The sequence below is a fragment of the Macaca fascicularis genome, chromosome 4 (genome assembly GCF_037993035.2).
Source record: "Macaca fascicularis isolate 582-1 chromosome 4, T2T-MFA8v1.1".
Lineage (NCBI taxonomy): Eukaryota > Metazoa > Chordata > Mammalia > Primates > Cercopithecidae > Macaca > Macaca fascicularis.
The window spans coordinates 58,951,050-58,967,044 of NC_088378.1; the positions used below are offsets into that span (position 1 = coordinate 58,951,050).

The 15,995-nt window shown below is 42.1% G+C and overlaps 1 protein-coding gene across 33 annotated transcripts in view; it reads left to right on the forward strand.

Annotated features, from left to right (window-relative positions):
- The window catches only part of PLEKHG1 (pleckstrin homology and RhoGEF domain containing G1), a 244,030-nt gene that overhangs the window by 176,796 nt on the left and 51,239 nt on the right, over positions 1-15,995 (forward strand). For 28 of the 33 annotated variants that reach the window (XR_012433540.1, XM_065543587.2, XM_074037250.1 and 25 more), the window contains one exon: positions 11,516-11,585. The exons of the other annotated variants lie outside the window; for them this stretch is intronic. Coding sequence is in view for 25 of the 28 variants with exons in the window: in XM_065543587.2 (XP_065399659.1) it covers positions 11,516-11,585 (70 nt within the window). In the remaining 3 variants the exon portion in view is untranslated. The remainder of the gene's footprint in view (positions 1-11,515; positions 11,586-15,995) is intronic. 33 annotated transcript variants of the gene reach the window in all.

Below are 15,995 nucleotides of genomic sequence, written 5' to 3' on the forward strand. Positions count from 1 at the left end.
TTTATTGTGAATATTGAATTTTATTCAATGTTTAGTATGCCTTTAATAAAGTTAGCATATGATTTTACTCTTTCTATTCATAATGTGGTAAATATTAATAGGGGATGTGATTTGAATCATATGTAACATTACTAGAATAAACCTACCCAGTCACGATGTTTTGTATATTTAGGCACTGATTAGTGTGATTTTTTTTGAGACAGAGTCTCACTCTGTCATCCAGGCTAGAGTGCAGTGGCGCGATCTTGGGTCACTGCAGCCTCCATCTCCCGGGTTAAGTGATTCTCCTGCCTCAGCATCCCAAGTAGCTGGGACTACAGGCACATGCCACCATGCCCAGCTGATTTTTGTGTTTTTGTAGAGACGGGATTTCACCGTGTTGGCCAGGTTGGTCACAAACTCCTTGATCCACCCACCTCAGCCTCCCAAAGTGCTGGGATGGGACCTACTGTGCCCAGCCCAATTTATTTATATTTTTAAAATAATTTTTTCAGGTATGTTCATAAATGACAATAGTATATAATTTCTTTCCTTGTCCTATCTTTGGTCAGTATTGGTATATGTCTAGATTTAAATTGCTATTTCACAAAATTTTCCATCATGAAATGTTTTGGAATACAATTGAAAATTTATTTTTGTGTACTTTTTGATACCTAAATATCTGTTTCTCTTACCATCCCTATGATAACCTAGAAATTTAAGTCTCTGGTTTGGTGTCTGGAATAAATAACCACAAGGTCAGGAAATTGGGTTAGTCAAAAGAAACCACTTTCCTCATTTGAGTCAGCCCCCAAAAATCCAAAAACGTGTTTTACTGCAAATCAAAAAAGAAATGCCAAGTTTTAAAAAGAAAGTACCCCTCTCTTGGAATACAGAAACGTTACCTAAATGGTAATTTGAGCCTTTCTTTAAGAATGAAGACTGAGGAAATAAAGATCATTCCTCCATGTTGAATGTCTGATTTTAGACATTCAATTGTTTCTTAGGAGATTAAAATCATCTAAGCTCTCTCATTCCCTCAGGAGATCAGAGTAAAACCTTCCATTTACCTTCAACTCTTTTCTTTATTCAGTATACCTATGTTGAGTCATTAGTCTGCATGAAACCCTGGACTAGTCTAATAGTGTAAGGATGAATGACACCATTGTACAACAGAGGCAATAAGCCACATAATCAAGGAAGGAACAGAATGCTTTGAGAATGCTGAGGAATGTGCAATTAATTTTGTCTGAGGGGAACTTTACAGAGCAACTAACACATGTCTAAAGACAAAAGAAATTCTTTGGGCCACGCTATTTCTTCCCCTTGCAATGTAATTTAGGGAGTGAAATCATGGGATTTGTACAACAGCAAGGCAAAGGAAGGTGGAATCATTTTCTTTTTTAGTGCATTTTCATACCACCAAAATGTCTGACTTCTGCACAATGGCAGAGATATTTTTGCCCACACTTTTTTCAACTGGACTTTTCTAGAACAGTGCCTGGAAAGTATGAGTGAAATTATTGCAGTAATTTCTCTTTCCGTGCATATGTGTCTCTGTGGATGCAGTGGGTTAAAATGCCAGCTGATTAGGCAATGGGAAAAGGAAGTGCTGCTCAGACCGGAAGGGGAGGGACCACATCCTTGAATCTCTCTCAGTGTAAAGCAATAGAAGATTCAAGGTCATAATACAATTCCTGCCTCAAAGTTCACATCAGGGGTCAGAAAAGCTTCACATGGGATATATTCTGTAAAAGAGAACAGTGTTTCCTCTCATTTCCCACCCAACTAAGGGACCTGAGCTCAAGTAGGAAATTTTATAATTGTTTTAACAGTCCTACTCAAAAAGGAGAAAATATTTAAAATAATTACTCAAGGAAAAGAGAAAACATCCAAATCCTGAAGGCAAGATGACTCATTGAATACAAAACACAATCTGTGAGTTATTTCTTACTCCTAGTGCACATGTGGGGTTGCACATTAGCCACACTGATGCAGTCCTGGTGCACATGTGCAGTTGCACATTACTCATGCCGATGCAGTCCTGGTGCACATATGCAGTTGCAAATTACTCACGCTGATGCAGTCCTAGTGCACGTGTGCAGTTGCACATTACTCACGCTGATGCAGTCCTGGTGCACATATGCAGTTGCAGATTACTCACGCTGATGCAGTCCTGGTGCACATGTGCAGTTGCACATTACTCACACTGATGCAATCCTGGTGCACATGTGCAGTTGTACATTATTCACACTGATGCAGTCCTGGGGCACATGTGCAATTGCACATTACTCACGCTGATGCAGTCCTGGTGCACATATGCAGTTGCAGATTACTCACACTGATGCAGTCCTGGTGCACATGTGAAGCTGCACATTAGCCACACTGATGCAATCCTGGTGCACATGTGCGGTTGCACATTAGCCACACTGATGCAGTCCTGGTGCACATTTGCAGCTGCACATTAGCCACACTGATGCAGTCCTGGTGCACATGTGCGGTTGCACATTAGCCACACTGATGCTGTCCTGGTGCGCATGTGCAGCTGCACATTACTCACACTGATGCAGTCCTGGTGCACATGTGCAGTTGCACATTAGCCACACTGATGCAGTCCTGGTACACATGTGCAGTTGCACATTAGCCACACTGATGCACATCCTAGTGCACATGACTGATTCAATGAGAAATCCATAGTCTCCACCCCCTGAGACTGTAACTGTAGAATTGTCCTGTGTCTGGTATTTAGGAGTGTCTTCAGTGGCTGATGCACTGCATTCCGGGCCCTGACTGTGCTCCCATAGTACTTTGTGTGTTTGCATATCTTTTATAGCGAGATGTCTTCCTCTATCCCGCCACACTCTCTGTTGCCCACCAAATTCCAGCCACTGTGGGTTCCTTTGTATACCTCACAGGAGAACCCACCAAGCTCATTCTATCCTGGTTTGCAATCCCATTCTTTTTTTTTGAGACAGAGTCTCTCTCTGTTGCCCAGGCTGGAGTGCAGTAGTGCAATCTAGGCTCAGCGCATCCTCCACCTCCCAGGTTCAAGCGCCCCTCCCTCCTCAGCCTCCCAAGTAGCTGGGATTACAGGCGCTCACCACCATACCTGGTTAATTTTTGTATTTTTAGTAGAGAGGGGGCTTCACCATGTTGACCAGGTTGGTCTCAAACTCCTGGCCTTAGGTGATCCACCTACCTCGACCTCCCAAAGTGTTGGTACTATAGGCATGAGCCACTGTACCTGGCCTGCAATCACATTCTTAAATTACTTTCTTTTCCAAGTCTTCCTGCACTCAAATATCACCTCCTCAGAGAACCTTCCCTGACTATCCTAACCTTCTTTCACCCTTGCCCAGCCTCAGTTGCTCTCTATCATACTACCCTCTGTTTCCTTCATATCACATAGTACAATGTGGTATTATGTTGTTTATTTGCACTTATTAGTACTTTTCGCCTGTGGTCAGAACATAAACACATGGGACAGGGCCTTTGTCCACTTTCTTTACCGCTGTAACCTCCTTGCCTGACATCCAGTCTTTTAGCAATTGCGTATTACATAGCAAGCAAACAAAGTGGATAGGAACAGCTTCGTGGGGATGATAGCCCCAGTGACAAGAGCATGAGAGAAAGCCATTACTTCCTCTTTACTGGTCCCATTTTTATTGTGTTTATCCTGTTTTAGAAAAGGGTTGTAAAGGAAAGTTGACCAGGTAACTCAAATAAGACCTGTCTGGTAGGCAGTACCATGTTGAAGATATGACAGTGTGGAGTCTGGCCCTCAGCCTTGAGTGGAACAGCAAACAATTCTTTCAATAGATGTGTTTCTAGGAGAGTATGGGACTGGGATTCAGAAGGCGTGAATCTAACCATAGCTGTGGCCATGCATTATTAGCAATGTGACCTAAGGTAAGCTACCTCCTTTAACAAGCCATGGTTTCCTCACCTTAAAATTAGGGGTCGAGGCCGGGCTTCATAGCTCACATCTGTCATCTCAGCACTTTGGGAGGCTGAGGCGGAGAGATCACGAGGTCAGGAGACCGAGACCATCCTGGCTAACACAGTGAAACCCTGTCTCCACTAAAAATACAAAATATTAGCCGGGCATGGTGGTGGGCACCTGTAGTCACAGCTACTCAGGAGGCTGAGGCAGGAGAATGGTGAGAATCCAGGAGGCGGAGCTTGCAGTGAGCCAAGACCGCGCCACTGCACTCCAGTCTGGGCGACACAGCGAGACTCCATCTCAAAAAAAAAAAAAGAAAGAAATTAGGGGTCGGAACTGAAGGCATCTGAGTGCCCTCCCAGCTCTGTGATTCTTGAGCAACGAGTGCCAGGCATTCATTCACAGGTGAGGTACACTTGGAGCCTGGCTGGGTCCCCTGAGACACTGCCTCCTACCAGCACGTCCTCTCATGAGATGAAACTAAGGCTTGGAGGCAATCTGAACATTCAGTTTAAAACATAGGGAGTTAAAGATTGTCAAGAAGGTTTTGTGTTGTTTTGGTTTTTTGAGACAGTCTTGTTCTGTTGTCTAGGCTGGAGTGCAGTGGCGCGACCTCAGCTCACTGCAACCTCTGCCTCTTTGGTGAAGCGATTCTCCTGCCTCAGCCCCACGAGTAGCTGGAATTACAGGCGTGCGCCACCATGCCCAGCTAATTGTTGTATTTTTAGTAGAGACAGGGTTTCACCATGTTGGTCAGGCTGGTCTCAAACTCCTGACCTCAGGTGATCCACCTGCCTCGGCCTCCCAAAGTGCTAAGATTACAGGTGTGAGCCACCATGCCTGGCCTGCCAAGAAGTGTTTCTGTTGTACTATGAGAAATAACAAGGCCGGGCGCGGTGGCTCATGCCTGTAATCTCAGCACTTTGGGAGGCTGAGGCCGGTGGATCATGAGGTCAGGAGATCAAGACCATCCTGGCTAACACGGTGAAACCCTGTCTCTACTAAAAATACAAAAAAATTAGTCAGGTGTGGTGGCGGGCACCTGTAGTCTCAGCTAGTCAGGAGGCTGAGGGAGAATTGCTTGAACCCGGGAGGTGGAGGTTGCAGTGAGCCGAGATCGCACCACCGCACACCAGCCTGGGCAACAGAGCGAGACTCTGTCTCAAAAATAAAAAGAAAGAAATAACATGATGGAGTCTGCTCACAGTTCTTCCCTGCTAAGAGAGGGCCTATGCTGAAAGACCAGGATACAGTACATCCAAAGCACCCAATCCTCTACTAATGGAAAATACTGGCCCAAAAATGTTTCTCTGGCTATTATTTTCTTTTTCTTATTTTTTCTTTTTCTTTTTATTTTATTTTATTTATTTTATTTTTTTTTTTTTGAGACAGAGGCTCACTTTCTCGCCCAGGCTGGAGTGCAGTGGCATGATCTCAGCTCACTGCAACCTCCACCTCACAGTTTCAAGTGATTCTTCTGCCTCAACTTCCCGAGTAGCACCATGCCTGGCTAATTTTTGTATTTTTAATAGAGACAGGGTTTCACCATATTGGCCAGGCTAGTCTCGAACTCCTGACCTCGTGATCTGCGCGCCTCGGCCTCCCAAAGTGTTGGGATTACAGGCATGAGCTACCGCACCCGGTCCTCTGGCTATTACTTTCTTAGACCTTTTGTCTTATCTCATCCAGTATTCAGGTCAGAATGATGCAGTTTCAACTCTCCTTAAACCCTTTTCCTATTTGCCCTGAGAATACTGGACAGCGGTGCTCACAGGTGCAGCGTTTACCCCGAGATAACTTTACCATGAGATACCTCGCTTTTATTATTATTTTCACATCACTCCACTATATCGACTTTGGAAACAAAAGACATCATTCTCTTTATAGCATTCTGTTTTTAGTAGTGGTATTTCTATTTACAAAATATAGTTATTCTCGATTGCTGAAAATGTCAAATCCTAGAAAACACAGCATTCCTACGCAGGATGTTAATGTCGTTCTTGAATGGTTGTTGGCCAAAGATTCAACTGATGAATTCAATTTCTCTGAAATAGATGATTCTGATGATTCAGATGATTGTGATGTGCTGTTTAGAGATAACTCCAAGAACAGGTTTTGTTGTTGGTGGTGTTTGTTTTGTTTTGTTTTGTTTTCTGAGGCAGAGTCTCACTCTGTCGCCCAAACTGGAGTACAGTGGCACTGTCTCAGCTCACTGCAACCTCTGCCTCCCAGGTTCAAGCAATTCTCCTGCCTCAGCCTCCTGAGTAGCTAGGATTACAGGCGTGCACCAAGCACGCCCAGCTAATTTTTTTTATTTTTAGTAGAGACAGAGTTTCACCATGTTGTCCAGGCTGGTCTCCAACTCCTGAACGCGTGATCTGCCTGCCTTGGCCTCCCAAAGTGCTGGGATTACAGGCATGAGCCACTGCGCCCAGCCAAGAACAGTTTTTATATTTTATTTTCACATTGGAAATCAGATTAGGCCGGGCACGGTGGCTCACGCCTGTAATTCCAGCACTTTGGGAGGCCGAGGTGGGTGGATCACTGGAGGTCAGGAGTTCGAGACCAGCCTGGCCAACAGGGTGAGACCCCATCTTTACTAAAAATACAAAAATTAGCTGGGCGTGGTGGCACAAGGCTGTAATCCCAGCTACGGGGAAGCTGAGGCAGGAGAACTTCTTGAACCTGGGAGGTGGAGGTTGTAGTGAGCCATGATCGTGCCATTGTGCTCCAGTCTGGGTGAAGAAGCGAGATTCCATCTCCAAAAAAAGAAAAGAAAAGAAAACCAGTCAGATTAGCTTCAGCCTCAAAGAGCATGCTTATATAAAATTAAGAGAGTATTGGCAGAGAGCTGAACTTTTTTTTCTAAATGGGAAAAGAGTTAATTTAATCACACCCATCTTTCTATAAAAGAAAATGATATAAATATCAGAACTATATTTTCTGATCTTACAAAGGGAGTGTTTTATAGGAATATGGAGAAAAATGTTTGGAATTGGGACTGTATTAAAAGATCCTTTCTAAATACAAGATAGGCCACTGGATTTTAAACTAATGGTTCAGTAGCCAGGTGTGGTAGCTCACGTCTGTAATCCCAGCACTTTGGGAGGCTGAGGCAGGCCAATCACTTCAGGCCAGGAGTTCAAGACCAGCCCAGCCAACATGGTGAAACCCCGTCTCTACTAAAAATACAAAAATTAGCTGGGCGTGATGGTGGGAGGCTGAGGTAGGAGAATTGCTTGAACCCGGGAGGTGGAGGTTACAGTGAGCCGAGATCACGTCATTGTACTCCAGCTTGGGCAACAGAGCGAGACTCTGTCTCAAAAAAATAGTAATAATAATAAAATAAAATAAAGTAACAGTATAGTGCATTGATGTGGTGTCAGACTCAAACAGGTCTTTAACCCATTACCGCTTGCTGAGTTTCAGTGTAATATGAAGGATATTAGTGGACTATCCATACTTAATTGGAAAGGCCATTAAAATACTCTTTCCTTTTCTAGTGACATATCTGTGTGAGGCTGGATTTTTTTTTCCTATATACTTCAACCAGAACAACAGATTGCAACAGACAGAATGCAGAAGCAGCTATGAGAATCCAGCTATGTTCTATTAAGTTAGAGATTAAAAATTTGCAAAAATGGGAAATAATGCTACTCTTCTCACTAAATTTTTTAAGAGTATAAACAGGTCCTGACGCCAAAAGTTTCAGAACCACTGCCTTGGAATGAGGAACACCACATGATAAACTCCATCCCTGTGAAGAGTTCATGATTGACGTTGTGGCTCATTTTCAAATATGAAAGGACAAATGAAGATACTCAGAATTTGAGAGCAGTATCTAATATGAATGACAGAAGCTAAAATCATCAAAAAGGGAGCTCAGCAGAAAACAAAGAACAGGAAAGAAAAGTACAAAATCATTATCATCATCATGGCATCTTTGGAAATAAGGGAAGATTTTGCACCCATGAAATAAGAACAGAAGCATAAGCAAGAAACATCCAAAAAGCATGTTTAAAAAAAAACAACTTTGAGGCTAGGTGCGGTGGCTCACGCCTGTAATCCCAGCACTTTGGGAAGCCAAGGCAGCCGGATCACGAGGTCAGGAGATCGAGACCATCCTGGCTAACACGGTGAAACCCCGTCTCTACTAAAAATACAAAAAATTAGCTGGGCGTGGTGGCGGGCGCCTGTAGTCTCAGCTACTCGGGAGGCTGAGGCAGGAGAATAGCGTGAACCCGGGAAGTAGAGCTTGCAGTGAGTGGAGATGGTGGCACTGCACTCCAGCCTGGGTGACAGAGTGAGACTCCGTCTCAAAAAAAAAAACAACTTTGAAATTGAAAATCTGATGATTGAAACAAACAAAAAGTCAATACAAGAAATGGGGGGAAAAAAATAGATGGGAAATAAAGTGGAGGTCTCTCCCCACCAAAAAAAAATGGAGCAATAAACAGGAAGATAGAAAATAGAAGAGGAAAAATAAGGAAAATTAGCATATTAAACCAGGATATTCAATATGTGAATAATAGGAACTTTAAAACTAGAAGGAAGGAAATATCAAAGACATAATTCACAAGCAGAGATTTTTCTTTTTTTTCTTTTTTTTTTTTTTTATATGGAGTCTCACTTTTGACATGCAGGCTGAAGTGCAATGAGCAATCTCGGCTCGCCGCAATCTCCGCCTCCCAGGCTCAAGCGATTCTCCTGCCCCAGCCTCCCGAGTAGCTGGGACTGCAGGTGTGCACCACCACACCCGGCTAATTTTTGAATTTTTTAGTAGAGATGGGGTTTCACCGTGTTGGCCATGCTGGTCCCGAACTCCTGACCTCAGGTGATATGCCCACCTCGGCCTCCCAGAGTGCTGGGATTATAGGCGTGAGCCACCACACCCAGCCAGGAGCAGAGATTCTCAAGTGTTTTGGTCCAGGATCTCTTACATGCTTAAAAATTATGAAGGACCCAAAAAGCTTTTTTGTTTGTGTTTTATTATGTTTTGTTTGCCACGTTAGAAACGAAAACTGAGAACCTGTTAAGATATCTATTTATTTAATACTAAAAAAGAAACAAGTCCACATATTTCTAGAAAAATAATTTTACTACTTTTTCCACTAAATTTTTTTGTTTGTTTTGGAACTGTTTTACATTTTCACAGATGTTTTTACTGCCTGACTTACTAGAAGACAACTGAATTCTCATTTTTGCTTCAAGTTTCCATCTGTTGTGATATCACACGTCATGTAGCCTCTGGAAAAGTTCACTGTACTCTCATGAGAGAATGAAAGTTTAAAAATTTAATAATGTCCCAGTATTTTTTATGAGGTCCAACCTTGTGGACCTCCTAAAGGGGTCTCGTCTCAGGAACCCCAGGGGTCCTTAGACCACACTTGGAGAACTGCTATCCAGATCATTTCCCAAATTTGTACATTGGCTCAGTGCATGAAAAAGACCCACCCAAAGCCTGTTATCACAAAATTTTGTAATTATGTCAACTAAGAGAAACTCTGAAAGCTTTCAGAATGGGCTGGGGATCAGAATGATACTGGAATCTCAATAGCAGCGTTAGAATCTATAAATCAACAGGTAGACAAATAGCTCCCTGAATACTCCAAGAAAATTACTTCCAACCAAGACTTTTATATCTACTGACATTATTAGCCAAGTGTGAAGGGAGAGCATTTTTGAAATGGGAAGAGTCTCAGAAAGCATACCTCCTGTTCCTCATACTTTACTCATACTCAGAAAGCTATTGCTCAATTTTATAATCTCCCAAAGGAAGGAATACATTGGAAATGGCAATACAGGAGACTAGCGAAGGCTAGCATTAGGAAGGTGTTGATGAAAGAACCAGCAGGCCTGGAGAGCAGCCTGTCCAGGTTGGAGCAGAGGTTACCAAGAAAGAAATGCACACCATAGAATATATATTTGAACACAGTGAGACAAGACTTATACTTCTAGCACACAACTTGCTAATAAATTAATAGTGTTTATCTTGAAAAAAGGAAAAAAAAAGAGAAACAATTTTAACTCCAGGGAAAACATGGTTCTCTAAGAAAGGAAATGAAATCATGGTATACTGTAAGGCTAACAGGGCATAATACTTACATAGTCTTAAAGATGTAAATTCTGACATTTAATCGAATCAAATTACATAACAGAACTAGTTGAGAAGGCTGGGCACAGTGGCTCACACTACCTAACACTTCAGGAAGATCACTTGAGCCCAGGAGGACCTGCCTGGTTGACAGAGTGAGACCCTGTCTCTAAAATTTTAAAAAAAAAAAAGAGAGAGAGACAATCTTAGAACTATTGAGAAGACAAAAGGGTAAGTTTGGGGAAAATGAGAAGTAAATAATATCTAAAACTGAAAAATAATGAGAACACATTATCAGCATGCTTAGAGACATGGACCTTCTTAGAGCAGAAACAGCCTAAAGAATCAGAAATGCTTCTGGGCAGTGCCCATCGAGAATGAGAAGCAGAGAACCAGAAACTGCTTGTTTTTATCATAATTCCTGTAGAACTACTTCACTTTTTATTAAATATATAACATATGGCTCATTAAAATAAACACTTAGCATAGTAAAGTGTATATTAATATAACTCATGTGGAGTGCAATTTAGAAATGTGTTAACATTTACACTAAGAATATTCTTTGACCCATCAATACCATATATAGAATTTTATCCAACAGTGTGAGATTCATTGAATTAATTATGGTACAGTCACACAATGAAGTATTATGCTGTTACTTAAAATAATGATACTCCCAGTAAAAAAAAAAAAAAAAAGTGGGTTTACATTTGAGGAAAGGTATTTCCCTCCCCAACATATCTCTCCTTTAAAGCACTATCTCTATTATAATTTTGTATTCATTAGTGTGATATTTCATTGAATGCCTGACTCTTCCAATGGATTGGAAGCTCCATCATTAGTGTGATATTTCATTGAATGCCTGACTCTTCCAGTGGATTGGAAGCTCCGTAAGACCAGAGCCACGTAGTCCCCAACCCCTAGGTCACAGACCAATACCAGTCTGTGAACTGTGCATGCGCGGGATCTAGGTTATGAGAATCTAACCATAAGTGTAATATGCTTGAATCATCCCAAAACCATCCCCACAATCCAGTCTGTGGAAAAGTTGTCTTCCACGAAACCGATCCCTGGTGCCAAAAAGGTTGGGGATCCCCGAGAGCCCATATCTCACTTTGCTCACTGATGTGTTCCTAATCCTTTACACTGTACCTGGTACCCAGGCAGCTATTTGATGTCTGAATGAGCATCAATGAGCATTCATGTAGATGATGACAAATGTCTGCAAAACTTAAAGGTAGGCAGGGCTTAGCTCTGGTGGGAGAACTACGGGTTCCACCTGGGTTTAATCCCCTGCTCCAGCATGACCTTGGGGAAGTCCCTTACATTGTATCATTGTAAACATTGTATCATTGGATACAATGACAGCAGGTCCTCAGTTATCCAATTATATGATTCCTTGTAAATGCCATGGAAATGTTTAAACTTTTAAATTATACGAAATATACTCACCCAGAAGACTACAATCTAATACTTCCTGGCTGTTATTTTTTTATTAGTGAACTTCTGCAAGATTTGGAAAACTGTGAAAATGATCCTGTGGCCATAGCAGAGTGTTTTGTGTCCAAGGTAAGCAGGGTTCATCCTTCTGGGCCAACTGAGACAGATACAGAGTACAGAATTTTTCATTTTAAAGTTAAAATGACTGGTTTGTTTCATATCAGATAGAGTTAGCCACTAATCTTTCTCTGGTTTGTTTGTTTGAGTAGCAAAAATGTATTGTTCCTGGAGCCAGGGAGACGCTAATCTCGTAGTTTTTCTAGAACTTGTATAGTAACTGAATAATGTTACTCTTTGCTGGGAAAAACTTAAAGCTTGGGAGGGGACAGCCCGGAGTAGAAGAATGTTAGAAAAATAGGCCAGGCACGGTGGCTCACACCTGTAATCCCAGCACTTTGGGAAGCTGAGGCGAGCGAATCACCTGAGGTCAGGAGTTCGAGACCAGCCTGGCCAACATGGTGAAACCCCGTTTCTACTAAAAATACAAAAATTAGCCAGGCGTGGTGGCACATGCCTGTAATCCCAGCTATTCGGGAGGCTGAGGCAGGAGAATCACTTGAACCCGGGAGGTGGAGGTTGCAGTGGGAGCCGATATAATGCCATTGCACACCAGCCTGGGTGACAAGAGCAAGACTCTGTCTCAAAAGAAAAAAAAGAAGATGAATGTTAGAAAAATATAAAACACCACTAAACTGTTTTAGTTTAGTGAAAGTGAAAGGTTAGTTTTAGTGAAAGTCCAAGAGAATCTAAATATTTTACGTATAATATATGTGGCACTAGCCTAGTCTCTGTGATTATCTTTAATATAGATAATTATCTTTTGAGGGATAGAGAGACGCAGAATTAATCTCCTGCATTTTAAAAAATGTACTCTTCCACTGTTTTCTTAAGCTGCATCAATGGTTTCAAAAAATACAAGGAAAGGATTTGACTTTCAAAGCTTAAATGACAGTGAGCTCGTGCTCTCAACTGGAATAGGAGATGGAATTCTGAAACCTACCCGGCGAGCCTTTCCTACATTACTTTCTCAGCATGCTACCTAGTATATAAAGATTCCTGTCTTGTTTAAATTATCTTAAATATTCAACAGCTTTGGAAAGCCTTTAGCAGAAATTGTTTTGCAGCAGACTTTCATGTGGTTTCTGCAGTTGTAGTTTGAAATGCACGAAGGTTTAATAAAAGTTCATGATGGCGCTCTGAGACCCACTGGGAATTAGCACTGTATTTCGAGCTCCGGAGTCGGGTGTGAACTGGGAGACGTGGTTCCAGTCTGACTTGGCTCTGGACTGTTCCACAGGGTCATTTCTGATGGCGGCAGATCCATCCGGATGGCTTCCAAACACAACACCCTGGGTTTTATTGGAGCAAAGTTCCTTAAAGGCAATCCATGGGCTCGTATATAAAACTCTCCTGACTTTGTGTGTGTGTGTTCACATGTAAAATGTTTGTGCACACAGGTTTACCCATGTGTAAGCTTAAACTTACAATCCTTTTCACAGTTGCCTGTGTCAAAATTGGACAGGGATTTGAAAAAAAGAAGAAAAATGAAAGAAGGCGAAATGGGTAAAAAGATATGCTGAGTATATCAAAGGAGATATGTTAGAATAACCACAGCACATAAACAACGTAGAAGCTTTCGGAAATGTTTGGGCTTTTACTGGTAACTGTAATCACAAGTTGATTAAAGATGTTCCAGCGTATGCTTAGCTCTCGCTTAATTATTCACATAAAAGTTTGTTTATGTGCCGTGTTGCCAACTCCCAAATCTTCCTTTTCATTGTAATATTGCCAAGTTTAATTAGAAGACTGACTTGAGCACTCTGCATTTTCACATGGTAACGGGGAATCGTGAGGGAGTGCTGGGCTCAGGCACTGCCTGCCTTTCACTCAGCACCCTGACATTTAGAAGATGTTACATCTTCTGAAACACAACCAGCTGCTCAACTCTAGGGAGGAATGGAAAATTGCTTTAATTGGGAGGCCATTAATGAAAGAGGTGAAGCTGACAGTTGACTTCTGCTTTTATCTGAACCACTGGGGCCTGCACAGAGATTCATCTTTGACCTTGCTTACTGTCATGGTATGTGTAGGTTACAGAAGTCCTTATCAACAAATGGAGAACATGGTCGCTTTTTACCTGATGCTCATAGAAGAATGAACCCACAGTTCTCTCGAAGGACGGAAATTAAAGTTTCCTACTGGGCAGGCCAAACCTTCTTCCAGTAAACATTTGTCTGTTTTAGGTCCCTGGAAACACCTAGAATGGCTCACTTTGCTGCTTTTACAAACTCCACCTTCACACCCATCCCTCCTCTTGACTGGCAGCAAGGCTGACCCAGGGCAACATTTAGGAGGGAGACAAAGTCTGTCTTTAGAGCCTCAACCTCCCCTTAGCTGCCTACTCTCCCTCGTTGTGTTGTGTCTTCTTCCTTTTAGAGCCCAGGAAGTGTGTGTGCACACACACACGCATATATACACACACACATGCACACACACACACACGAAAGCATGCACATGTACCACCCACTTTCTAAAATTATCCTCAAGGAAGTGTGGATATTGGATAGTCATATGATTAGCGTGAATTTAAGTCAAAGTTACCTTTCCCATATGCTATTTACATATTCAGTCTTTCTTGTAGTGTCCAGTGAAACCTTCTCAGGAATCAGGGAGAGGAGGACCCTGTGGCAGAAGAAACCCTAAAATCATACATATTGCTTTACTTTGGCTCCCTATTCAATCAATATTTGAAGGACCCATGTGCTTGATTGGTCAGCACTGATTATATCATATTTTGGCTCTTTCATAATTAAATGTCTCATTTCTGTGTCATCTCTAATTACAATTTGAAAGATTTGAAAAACTAGAAGGAATATATTTTCTTGTAATTTGTATATATTTGTATAACACATTCCCCTAAATCCTTCTAAGCAGATTTGGGGTGGCATATTTAATAAATAATGGTATCTAACTAGGAACTGTTGATTTTTATGTGAAACCGTCATTTTTAAGGTCCACAGAGCTTCACAAACCTAAGGGCAAACTTGCATTTAATTCCAATTAAGGACATATAGCTGATTTAAATCAAAACCCTCCAATTTAAAATAGGAATAGAGCCATGATATCACAAAATGCACAGAAATTCAATCGTGCGTAAGTCATGAGGTCTTATGATAGCTGGGTACAAGTAGGTCACTATATTATGCAATGTCAACCTACTTTCATTGAAACCATTGTTTTCTCGTTTGTATTTTAAATGATCCTGCAGGTCCCAAATTGTAAGGAAAGTCAACTTGATATTATTCTATTCCAGGTTGAGTATAGCAAGTGGCAGGAAAGAAAAAGCAAGAAACTCAGAAAGTATGAGCCAATCAGAGAAAAGTCCCCATTTGGTACATTAGCTTGCTCACAGACCTTGGGCAAGTCACTCTGGCATTTTCATCCATGGAGCCAGAGCTGGCTTCAAGAACCCATAAGCGAACTCAGGTGCATAGAGGGGCCCAGGTAGAATCTGTAGCGATCGAGGTGTTTGCCTGGTCTCCTGGAGATGGTCATTGCTGTGTGAAACGGCAGGCCCAGGGCTGGTGGGTCTTATGCTTCTTCAGGAGAAGCTAGAAATTGAAATATTTTTGTTTTCTTCTTGAGACGGAGTTTCGCTCTTGTCGCCCACACTGGAGTGCAATGGTGCGATCTCGGCTCACCACAACTTCCACCTCCCGGGTTCAAGCAAGTCTCCTGCCTCAGCCCTCCGAGTAGCTGGGATTACAGGCATGTGCCACCACACCCGGCTAATTTTGCATTTTTTTAGTAGAGACAGGGTTTCTCCATGTTGGTCAGGCTGGTCTTGAACTCCTGACCTCGAGTGATCCACCCGCCTCAGCCTCCCAAAGTGCTGGGATTACAGGCGTGAGCCAGCGTGCCTGGTCGAAATAAAAATATTTGTATCTTTCAACTTTTAAAAGTTGGCAACTAATTTAGACTTTTTAAAATAGCGTGCTTGAAAATTTGGTACAATGCTTGAAATGTTGGCAAGGCCATGGGGAAACAGACACTCTCACAACTGTAGGAAAAGAAAATGGCACGGCCCCTATGGAGAGGAATTGGGCTGTGTATCTGGCATCTGAATTCACCCTTTCACCCATCAGTCCTACATCGAGAGATCTATTCCAAGGATACACTGACAGAAATTCATGTAAGCATAATACTGTTTAATGTTTGTTACTGCAAAAGACTAGAAACAGCCAAGTCCCTAAACAAGAACCAGTTTGAATCAACTTTGGTATCCACATAATGAAGTACTGTGAAGCAATAACAGTAAAGAATATCTTGGCCGGGCATGGTGGCTCACGCCTATAATCCCAGCACTTTGGGAGACCGAGGCGGGCAGATTACCTGAGATCAGGAGTTCAAGATCAACTTGACCAACATGATGAAACCCCATCTCTACTAAAAATACAAAAAATTAACCAGGCGTGGTGG